Below are 12162 nucleotides of genomic sequence, written 5' to 3'. Positions count from 1 at the left end.
TGTGTGGAGTCATCAGTTGAAATGCTATGGAATGCTGCTCATGGAAATGTGTTTCTTTTCTACAGAAAGTAAAAAGTAAACTAAGTGTTCTCTGGTGTCGTTATGAATCTGATTCTCTGTGTTACAGTGGTACAGTGTGAGAATGGCTGGGATGTGAGTTACACTTCTACTGAGATCTGTGCCGTCAGAGGATCAACAGTGGACATTCATATTTACACATACCCATCCACATTTAATAACCATGATACTACAGTTCAGGAAACTTTCTGGTTCATTCAAGAGAGTAATGGGATTTACGTTGATCTAAGGACTGATCCGGAGTATTCAGGTCGTGTGGAGTATCTCTGTGGAAACAACAAGTGCACTCTGAGAATCTCTAACCTGAGAGAGAGCGACTCAGCTGTGTACAAGTTCAGGTTCACAACAAACCAACCTACTGGGAGTTTAACTGGTTCAGCTGGAGTCACTCTGTCTGTCACAGGTAACATTTACATCTGAACATTCATTCATTTATTTCCTACATCTTGTTTGGTTCACTTGAGTGTGTCTGTGCACTTTTATATGCATGTGTGTGTTGTCAGTTTGGACTAAAATGAATTCCTTATTCTCACACGCAGATTTGCATGTGCAGGTGAGCAGATCAGTGAAGTATGACTCTAATAACTACATGCATGCAGAGCTCAGGTGTCAGAGCAGTTGTCGTCTTCCTGATCATCTGAACTACGTCTGGTACAAGAATCAACACAAGAAGAAGGAAGGAGCATCTTATTCAGATACTTTTTATTCTGCAGACAGTGTTTCCTGTGCTGTTAAAGGACACGAGGATTTCCGCTCTCCGTCAATGTGTGAGTTTAATCTACAGTATTTCACTAACAGCACCATCTGCTGGAGTATCTGAGATAATGCATTGTACCATAACTTCATGTGTCTTTAAATACTTTTTCCTGCATGGGCACATTGAACTCTTGGGATACTACTGTCAGTACTGACAAACTAGTGTACTAGTACTAGTATTCTGCTTGTGTAAATAAAGATTGAAGACATGACTGCTCCCCAGAAGTGAATCCAAAGCATTGTGATCGCCCCCTGGTGGCTGGCTGCAGTATAGAACATACATCCTGCCTCCTCCATGTTAGTGGGAAGGACATGGACCAATCTAAAAAGTCAAATACATTTTTCTCAAAGATGGTTTGTGTCATTTTAGGTCGTTCTTATCACACTCTGTTGTTCATGTTTCTCATAAGTTTGGTTTTAATTAGTTATTTGATGAAATGAAAATTAGATTAAACTTCATGATTGACAGCTGAGGCTGACTCAGGATTGGTCGAGCTCATGTATGGGCGGGACCTTGATACTGTGGCTCCATCTCCAGATCACTACTGTGCAGACTGTGGTTCCAAATGTGAAAGATGGCAGCGTTGGTATCCAGGATATTTTGGCTTCATTTCTGGAGAGTGGGAGGAAGTGGAGACGTGTCGTCCATCTTTGGTCGACTCTGCATAAAAGATACAGATCATTTCCGCCATATTGGCCAGTTTGCTCCATTATAAGAGCAACTTCTACAAGGTCCCTCATGTTCCTCACCTCCAACAGTGTGTTTCTCCCTCACTCTGAAGTCTAAAGGGCACTTCCCTGGGTTTTTTGTGAACTGAAAGTTTCCTCATCTTGGCATCGTCATCATCTTAAAATGAAAACCTGCCAATTGGTGATTCACCAGAGAAAATACATGGAGTTAGTTTTATAAATGTATAAGTTTATCTACTGATTCTCTGATGTGCTCTGTGTTACAGTGGTACAGTGTGAGAATGGCTGGGATGTGAGTTACACTTCTACTGAGATCTGTGCCGTCAGAGGATCAACAGTGGACATTAACTGTACCTACACATACCCATCCACATTTAATAACCAGAGATTGAAAAGTTCTTCACTTTGGTTAATGAATATTTCTGAGTTGATTTCATGATCTTGCATGTTTTACACCAGACGCTCCAAAGCCTCCCTCTGTGTCAGTGAGTCCCTCTGGTGAGATCATGGAGGGCAGCTCGGTGACTCTGACCTGCAGCAGTGATGCTAACCCAGCAGCTAATTACACCTGGTACAAAGAGGACGAGGACTCACCAAAAGCATCAGGACAAATCTTCACCATCACGAATATCACAGCTGAACATGGTGGAAATTATCAGTGTGAGGCCCAGAACACACAAGGACGTAGTAAGGCCACCTTACATCTGACTGTTGGAGCAGGTGATTTTAGCTCTCTGACTTTTACAGCCTACCCCCTCCTTTTCATTGCACCAGAACCTTAAACCATCAATACTCAGGATTTCCAGATGTGTCACAGCTGTATATCAAGCCCATCATATTGCACATGAACAATACTGACTGATCAACAGCATCACCTGGCAAACTGAGTCATCAGTCTAACCACACTGCTAATGTCTCCTGTCTGTTGTCTAGGGAAGTCAGTGATAATCATGAATATCATCAGGCTGACTCTGGTGGTCATGCTGGTACAAGTGCTTGTCTTGACTCTGTGGACGAGGTAAAACAATACAAATCCATCAGTTCACCCTCTGCTCTTTTACTGTCTTCTTCAAATGTCTTCAGACACTAGTTTCAGTGTTATGAAGTTCATTTTGTGAAATGTTGTGTTTGTTGTTGTTTTCGATTCAGGATGAAGAAAACTCTGAGCTTGAAATCAGAAGCGAATGAAGCTGTGGAGATGATAGAGGTGAGAGACAGTGAGGCCAAAAGAATGATTCCATATCACTGTTTTCATCTCACTATGTTAGAGAAAGAGATAAAACATTTCTTGGATCAGCTACTTTGTCTGAATCTGCCCCAAAATGTAAAAGGTTCTTTCCATTGACCGTATATTAAAATGGACGTAGACTCTGGGTCTAGAAAGTGAAGTGAATGATCCACTTAGAGTCAAATAGACCATAAAGCACATGAGGCATTGGGGCATGGATACCGTGTGATTGACAGCTAGTACTGGGTGCAGGTCGCAGGTTTAGGTGGGCGGGCAGTGTCCTTGGGTCCTGAGTCAGGCTCCACCCTCTCTCCTCCAAATATGGTTACTTCTGGTTTCAAAAAACCAAGATGGCGCTGGACAACATGTCAAAAATGGAGGCTTCAAAATGGCAGCTCACAAACCAATGGGTGACGTCACGGTGCGTTGACACTTCTTTCTTGGCCCATGTCTCATCCTTCCACCAAGTTTTGTTGAAATCAGTTTAGCAGTTTTTGTGTAATCCTGCTGATGAACAAACAAACGAATGGACAGGGGGCGCAACAACGTTCAAACTATTTTGAATGAACTGTGATTATATGCAGGTTTCATGAATAAAGTCCAGTGAGGCTTAATATTTTCTCATCTGTCCCCCATCAGTCACACAACTGTCCTGAGTATGAGAACGTCGCTGCTGCAGCACAGACAGAAGACACAGAGGAGCAGGAAGACCTGGTCTGAAGCCTCAGGTCAGAGCCACTGTGACAAACATAACCAAGATGGACGACTTCAGAGTACATCCGTACAAGCAAGTTTCACAGAAACCATAGTGTGTAGTTATTAAATACAGGAAATATGTCCAAGCAACAAAATATCTGAGTGCAAGCGGAGAGTTTGAGCACAAGCAGAGCAAATCTAAGCACCAGCAGGAGCTGTGTGAGTGCAAGCGCAGGGTTTTGAGTAAAAACACCACGAAATCTGAACGTGCAAGTCCAGCTCTCAAACTAAAAGACCACGCTTTTTAATAAAGAGGAAAACACCCGTACATTTCCTTTCTACTCATGGTTTCCTGTTTTCTCTTCTCCTCAGGTGCACTGTGATTGGTTCATGAAAGTATGTGAGAGGAAACAGGAAGTATCTATCTTTACATCCCCGGTTGCAGCAGCAGTTTGTACAGCATGACCTTTAGAGCAAGAGTATTGTTGTGTTGTTTCTTTTCTTTTTCTTTTCTGATGGGTCCAGTCGTCCAGTTTTCGCAGCCTTATTTCTGTGAGCTTTAGTTCTGATGTTGGTTTAGGTTGAAGGAAGATTCTCAGATCCTACGACCCTTTGTGGGTTGGTGTGTTGGGTTTTCCATCTTTTGTCCATTTTGCCGGCCTGTTGTTGAAGTTGTTGTCTTTTCTGCAATAAATTGACTTTTTTTTGCTGTTACCCTCTGAACTATGTTGGAGGTCTTGGTGATGAGCCTTTGAGGCTGTGGTAACACCACGTGACTCATCTCGTGTCTTATACATGATATTAATGTGGTTATTACATGGATAATGAATTATTATGTATCGTGATTTTATGATTCTTTCTTAAATAAATGTTTTTGGTCTTTTGTTTTCACTCCTTATCTATTTGTTTGTTTGTTTTTCAGCAGAATTACACCAGAAAACTAAAAACAGATTTTTCCACAAACTCATCAAATTTGGGCAGGAATCCTGATAAAGGGGCGGAGCCAGGAGCCTGTTTGTATCACTGTCTTTATAATTGTGAGACTGATGAAAACAGTCAGGATTATTTAGAGGACTGGTTTCTATGAGTGATTGAACTCTGCTGCAGCTTGATTGAATTGAGGGAGACTGTTGGGCCTTGGTGGAGGTATGAGCTCGACTCAGTGACAGACTTGCTTGGTGGGTTTAACCAGGGTTTGTATGTGTGATGGATAAAAGTCGATAGTTGTACTCATTTCCTCTGAGGACTGGAGGGACCACGTCTCATGTGGATGTGAGCTGCTCCTTACGTGATGAACACCTTGAATGTGACCGTTAACACAAAGTGAACTGCTGACACCAGATGAGCTGTGTTGCCTCTGGTGTCTGTTCAAAGTTTGCATCAGGCCCATTGATTTCACTTTAGTGTTTTGTGGTATTTCTCACATCACGTGTTAAACACGTGAAGAAGAAGGAGTTAGGTGTGTTTTAATCCACCATGTTCACACGGCGGCCATTTTCCTCTGACGTCTCTCTCAGGGTGTGAAGCTCGAATGTTGTTACGAACAGAATAATGTTGTACTGCTGTGATCCAGGTTTATAAGTTATACAAAAAAGATAATATATTATTACTTATTCTTCATTAGGATTATTAACTCATTATTTTAATATTAGTTTTGGTAATTTTAGTAACATAATTAGTTTGTTTCCTGCACCTTTAGGAGACTGATGTTAATTATACTTTTTCTTTTTCTTCATTATTACATTACATTATATTTCATTTAGCTGACGCTTTTATCCAAAGCGACTTACAATAAGTGCATTCAACCATGAGGGTACAAACCCAGAACAACAAGAATAGAGAAAGTACAATTTCTTAAAAAAAACAAAACTACAAAGTGCTATAAGTAAGTGCCATTTTAAGTGCTACTAAATTGTTTGTTTTAAAAATGTTATTTAAGGTATAGTCGGAAGAGGTGTGTTTTTAGTTTGCGGCGGAAGATGTGTAAACTTTCTGATGTCCGGATGTCAATGGGGAGCTCATTCCACCATTTAGGAGCCAGGACAGCAAACAGTCGGGACTTTGATGAGTGTTTAGCTCGCAGTGAGGGAGCAACAAGCCGATTGGCGAAGCAGAGCGGAGTGAACGGGCTGGGGTGTAATGTTTGACCATGTCCTTGATGTAGACGACCCGACCAGTTCGCAGCACGGTACGCAAGTACTAATGTTTTGAAACGGATGCGGGCAGCCGCTGGTAACCAGTGAAGGGAGCGGAGTAGTGTGAGTGAATTTATGTCAAAGACCAGTCGAGCTGCTGCATTCTGGATGAGCTGCAGAGGTCGGATGGCACTAGCAGGTAGACCTGCCAGGAGGGAGGTGCAGTAGTCTAGGTGTGAGGTGACCAGAGCCTGGACCAGAACCTGGACCAGGGCCTAGACCAGAGCCTGCGCCGCCTTCTGAGTGAGAAGGGGGCGTATTCTCCTGATGTTGTGCAGCATGAATCTACACGAACGTGTTATTGCAGTTATGTTGGCAGTAAGGGAGAGTTGGCTGTCGAGTGTCACACCCAGGTTCCTAGCAGTCTGAGTGGGGGCTAACACGGAGTCGTCAAAGTTAATAGTCAGGTCGTGGGTGGGAGGAGCCTTTCCCTGGAAGGAAAAGTAGTTCAGTCTTGTCAAGGTTAATTTTCAGTCAGACAGGCATGGATTCGTGCTGCTACCTGTGTTTCAGATTGGGGAAAAGAGAGGATTAGTTGGGTGTCATCAGCATAGCTATGGTAGTGTAATGGAAAATTCCACTGACCAGGTGTCTCACTGCTGTGATACTGTCTACCTGACAGGATGGAACCCTTATTTGGCGGTGTCTCACTGCTGTGACCTTGACAAACAGGGTGTCTGCCCTTATTCTGTGATGTTTTCTTCCAACTGCTACAGCGGACGGACACAGCAGATAGACACAGATGATGATTTCATGTCTTTTTTTCATGTTATGTTTTCTGAAATGCCTCTTTGTATAAGTTCTGGCTTTTTTTAACTTTGGGCCAGTTCCACTTTGAGCACCCGTGCTTGTTGTGTAACCTCTGCAGAGCTTACTATTAAAAAGACTCAAAGGCAACTCCAGTCTGAGAATCTCATTATTTCAAATCTCAAGATGAATTTCCATCACAGTAGGAAAAGCCATGTGAGTGAATGACAGAGCCGAGAGAGTTGGTGTAAAGAGAGAAGAGGAGGGGACCCAGGATGGAACCTTGAGGGACCCCAGTAGTGAGAGGACAAGGTTCAGACACAGATCCTCTCCAAGTTACCCCGTAAGTGCGGTTGTTGAGGTAGGATGAGAGCAGGGAGAGAGCAGAGCCTGAGACACCCAAGTCCTGAAGGGAGGAAATAAGGATCTGGTGGTTCATTGTGTCAAATGCAGCAGAAAGGTCTAAAAGAATAAGGACAGCAGAGAGAGAAGCTGCTCTAGCAGTGTGAAGTTGCTCAGAGACAGCAAGGAGGGCAGTCTCAGTTGAGTGCCTTGAAACCAGACTGGTGAGGGTCAAGAAGGTTGTTCTGGTGAAGATAGGAGGAGAGTTGATTAAAGATAGCTCGCTCGAGAGTTTTGGAAAGAAAGGGAAGGAGAGAGACAGGTCTGTAGTTGTTAACTTCAGACGGGTTGAGGGTGGGTTTCTTCAGGAGAGGGTTCTTCAAAACATTATTCATATTTATAGTCTTGTTTATTTCATTTGTTGTTTACTCACAACTTCTTCTTTTCTAACTTTGTGATGTACAGTTTTGCAACAAAGCAGATTTTCTTTCGGGATCATTAAAAGTGTTTTTTTTATTCTGTTAATATATTTTTATTTTTACATTATATTGTGAAGCTCATTTGTTCTAATTTTTGCTTTTGTTTTGAAACTCTTACTATATTTTAATCTCACTTACAGTATTAATGGCAGTTTATTTTCCGGTTCAATTTTGAATCTTTCTTTAATTTGTCTTTTTCATGTCAATCTTTATTGCATCTTAATGAGACACTGAACAGATGAGATTAAAAACAGCCCAGTTTCTCTCAAGTCTCCTTAAATTTGTCTTTCTTGTGTCAGTGAGATGTTGTGATGTGGATGATACAGGTTTGGTATGAACAGCCACTAAAGTTGTTTCTCACACTCGTACAAACCACAGTTTACTCGACCACCATCAGGCTCAGGATGCAGGTAGGTGTAAAGAGGAAGGAAGGTGGGTGTGTTTAACAGTTTGACTTTCTCAGACTCTTCTGTGTTGTAGGTAGACGTGTCTGTGATGTGACTGAGTTTCATCTTGTGCACATTATTTATCTGTGGACGTTTTTATTGTTTGAAGTCACAGACGAGAGCAGCAGCTACTATGAGTGTAACTGCAGCAGCGAGTGGATTTGTTGTCCTTCTTCTCACTGTGACAGGTACTGTACGTCTACATTCATGTTTCACTCTATTTTACACTCGGACTTCTGATTCACCTGAAGTGAGTTTGAGAAAGAAAGAAAAAATATAAATGAACCATTCATTCATTTTCAGATCACCACCTGTAAAGTGATGCAGAAAGAAACTATACGAAGGAATTATCATCAGTATTAATTTGTATCTTTGTTTCAAAGTTTCTATCGTCTAGAACATTATTATTATTATTATTATTATTATTATTATTATTATTATTATCATCATGTGTTGGAAATTCTGATCTTGGGTAATGATTAATGGATGAACAGACGTATATATGTAGAAGATTGCAAGAACAGACGTGTTTATCTAAATGAACAGATGTGAGTTTAAACTAAGGGTTTACGATTATTGTCCAGGGATGCCCTCGGGAAGCCTGAAACCTTTAGTGTCTCTGAGCAAATGGTTTTAGGATTTCACAAAAGGAGTCACTGCAGGGGTCTGGGCCAGAGATGAAGCCAGGACGTCCCCCACCGTAATGAAACATCAAAGAAGCTGATGAATAACTTCTCTTTAGCTAGTGGGAGGGGGCTATGAGCTATAAGTATTCCAATTCTACTGTGTTCTTTGCTCATTGTACATTTCACGCCAGGTGATGTGTATGGTGAGTCCATCTGCAGATGTAGAATTAAATTTACCGAAAGACAACTGTATGACTTTGTGTTTGATTAATAGAAAATTGCCATGACAATTATGACTGAGTTCCTCTCCTCTCGATGCAGGAATTGTCATCAGTGTGTGGAGTCATCAGTTGAAATGCTATGGAATGCTGCTCATGGAAATGTGTTTCTTTTCTGCAAAAAGTAAAAAGTAAACTAAGTGTTCTCTGGTGTCGTTATGAATCTGATTCTCTGTGTTACAGTGGTACAGTGTGAGAATGGCTGGGATGTGAGTTACACTTCTACTGAGATCTGTGCCTTCAGAGGATCAACAGTGGACATTACCTGTACCTACACATACCCATCCACATTTAATAACCATGATACTACAGTTCAGGAAACGTTCTGGTTCATTCAAGAGAGTAATGGGATTCACGTTGATCTAAGGACTGATCCGGAGTATTCAGGTCTTGTGGAGTATCTCTGTGGAAACAACAAGTGCACTCTGAGAATCTCTAACCTGAGAGAGAGCGACTCAGCTGTGTACAAGTTCAGGTTCACAACAAACCAACCTACTGGGAGTTTAACTGGTTCAGCTGGAGTCACTCTGTCTGTCACAGGTAACATTTACATTAGAGTCAGTTTGAAATGTTAGTGTGTATGTTGAAATAAAATAACATGTTTGTTCACAGCCCTCAGCTCCAGGTACATGTGAGGAGATCAACAGCCAATCCATATTCTACCTGGACAGAGCTGACCTGTCACAGCAGGTGTCAGCTCCCTGATCATCTTTCCTACGTTTGGTACAATAACAATGAACTTGTTGGACGAAAAAATACTTTCACCTCCAACACTTTAATGCTGAAGACAGCTATCACTGTGCTATAGAAGGACGTGCGTTTCACTTCTCCTACATTGTGTGAGTTTACGCCTCCTCTTGAAGCTACAATAATGTGGAAATAATTTAAATTTAAACTTTTAACAAATAATACAGACAGTGTTTTGATTGTATTCTCATCCTGTGTGTTAATATAGACTATCCTTCAGATGCTCCAAAGGTTCCCTCTGTGTCAGTGAGTCCCTCTGGTGAGATCATGGAGGGCAGCTCAGTGACTCTGACCTGCAGCAGTGATGCTAACCCAGCAGCTAAATACACCTGGTACAAGAGAAGTGGAGATAAAAAGTTCAACCTCTCAGTGAAGAGACACAATTTGTCCTCAGCTCCATCCGGTCGTCAGACTCTGGAGAGTATTACTGCACAGCTGAGAATGAGCTGGGAAGGAGTTCAGCAAACATCTTTATTACTGTGACATGTGAGTGAAACACAGGTTATTAAGTGAAGATATATTGAATCTGTCCCATTCTTTGTCCTTTACATTTTAAATGTGCAGATATGGGTCGTTTGACTTCTGCCCCAAAAATATTCACAGTCAGACCATCAGCAGCACAAAGAGGAATCCACCCAGCATCTGTTAAAACATCCATAAAGCTTTCACCATCCTCAGTAAACTTGAAAGATATTTCCTTCACTGTGCACATTCACGTGACGAGCAAACAGCTCTCAGCAGACAGACAGTGGTGAAAACAAAACCCTGCTCCTGTGCACACGTCACACATACACCTCCCAGCAGGGGGAGCAGAGGCTCATTAACATTTTAAGAGACACGCCCACAAACAGGCCACTCTGAACAGGGCTCTTCACACGTTTTATTAGGAAGAAACTCTGTCTAATTGTGGAAAAGGGTCAGAATATGTCACGTTTAAGTCCACGTTACAAACTGGACGATGGTTTGGAAATCTGTGGACATTCAGGGGAGTCTGGAAACAGTAGTGCAACAGGAAATCATTGAAAAAAACCTCTCACTTAACAACAAGAAGAATTTACCTGTGTCAGTTTAACAACCTTGCTGTTGTAACTCAGTGCCTCCACTCACCTGAGCACCTTTGACTTTAACACATCATATCATATATGTCCCCAAATGTTAAACACATTGTCTGTCATCTGTTATCATCATTCTGTTTTCACACATACAGACGCTCCAAAGCCTCCCTCTGTGTCAGTGAGTCCCTCTGGTGAGATCATGGAGGGCAGCTCGGTGACTCTGACCTGCAGCAGTGATGCTAACCCAGCAGCTAATTACACCTGGTACAAGGAGAACCGAACTCTGCTTCAAGGACCAGAGGGCGTTTATCGTCTCTCCTCCATCAGCTCTGGGGACAGCGGGGTCTACTCCTGCAAGTCTGAGAATCAGTACGGACGGATCAACTCCACGTCTCTACACTTAGACGTCCAGTGTGAGTAGAAAACATCCACATATCCATGAAACCCAGCACTGTCTCGCAATCTTACAGAAGGTTCCTGGGTCCGCCCCCTTATCTGGATTCACACCAAACTTTCCTGAGTTCTTCCCTGACCCGTACCTCATCCTACCTTCAGGTTTCATGCTAATCGACTCAGTAGTTTTTGTGTAATCTTGCTTAAAATCAACAACCAACAAACAAACGGACTGGGGTGAAAACATCTGTTGTTGCATAGCTACACTATATGACGTCATTTTCTAAACTCATAGTGACGACATTCCCATCATATGATCATAGATTATTTTTCAATGTATATAAGCTTCAGGTCGTCTCTATAGTCCTTTAGAGGCAGGAATACAGCAGATAGGCAGTTTTAAGGATGCTTGATGTAAATCTCTAACTTCTTTGTGACACAAGACGTGAAGAAGAGGACGATTCATCTGCAGTGTACAGCACAGTCACCAAACACTGAAGAAACACAACATGAATCTGTTGTTTATATGTGGATTTTACAGCATCACGGAACCAGAAGAAATAAAACATATAGACATGTGCAGTGTTTGTAAAGGTTTGTTTTCTTTCTTGATGGGTTGGTTAACCCAGATTACAAATTCTCTCACTTCTCACTTTGGAAGCCACGAAAGGTAAAAGTAAGAAAGTTGTTCTTCTTCTCCCATAATTGAAAATATTTCCCAGACTCAACCAGGTGTAGAGTTAGCCTCAGGTTAGGCTAACGCTAACCGTAATGTATGTTACTGTCAAAATGTTACAAATAACAATAATATTAACTTCTAAATATTATAAATTGTAATTAGTTGTAACTAATATTAGAACAGCTAAAAGATAGGGTTACCAATATTCATTTTCTGGAGGGGGGTTTCAACAACAATATTTTGGATAATGTAAGTACACAAGTCAACAAATATATAGGTCTTGTCCTATTTATAAATCTAATGAAGAATTGTTCCATAATAATATTTAAAGGACTATTGAGGTCGTCAGCTGAGAATCATGAAGCACTTGACATAAAAACTAGGTCAACAAGTTTATTGCTAATAATGTTTCTGGACGATTAAAGTACATCAGTACATTTTGAAGATTTAACAGGAGATTGTTGCAGAAGTGACACCCGCTCATCCAGGAACACAAAAAAGCTTCATGTTATATATTCACGTTTCCATGGTGACATGTCAAACTTTGATGTTTCACCATGAAACAGGAATTTGTTTTAACTCAAATTTACAACGTCTAATCTTCCCTAAACTTCACGTTTGATACTGAATATAAAGATGGACAACATGACAGCGACCCCCAAAGTGAAGCCAAATGATATCTGTCACCCCCTGGTGGCTGGCTGCAGTATTGAGAAAAGTAAACCGC

At 41.5% G+C, this 12162-nt stretch overlaps 1 protein-coding gene and 1 long non-coding RNA gene across 2 annotated transcripts in view; both read left to right on the top strand.

Annotated features, from left to right (window-relative positions):
* Window positions 1-264: 264 nt before the first annotated feature.
* Window positions 265-12162, top strand: part of LOC118099301 (B-cell receptor CD22-like) — a gene marked incomplete at both ends in the record, with an annotated part of 78371 nt that continues 66473 nt past the window's right edge. The window contains 5 exon segments of the mRNA XM_047341798.1: window positions 265-481; window positions 618-845; window positions 9529-9663; window positions 9666-9794; window positions 10516-10776. Of these exon segments, the coding sequence (XP_047197754.1) occupies window positions 265-481; window positions 618-845; window positions 9529-9663; window positions 9666-9794; window positions 10516-10776 (970 nt within the window).
* LOC118099804 lies at window positions 2179-2722 on the top strand. Its single transcript, XR_004694374.2, has 3 exons — window positions 2179-2244; window positions 2458-2542; window positions 2674-2722. It is a non-coding gene; the product is annotated as an uncharacterized LOC118099804 (long non-coding RNA).

Source organism: Hippoglossus stenolepis, chromosome 2, assembly GCF_022539355.2.
Source record: "Hippoglossus stenolepis isolate QCI-W04-F060 chromosome 2, HSTE1.2, whole genome shotgun sequence".
NCBI lineage: Eukaryota > Metazoa > Chordata > Actinopteri > Pleuronectiformes > Pleuronectidae > Hippoglossus > Hippoglossus stenolepis.
This window is presented reverse-complemented; position numbering and strand designations above follow the sequence as displayed.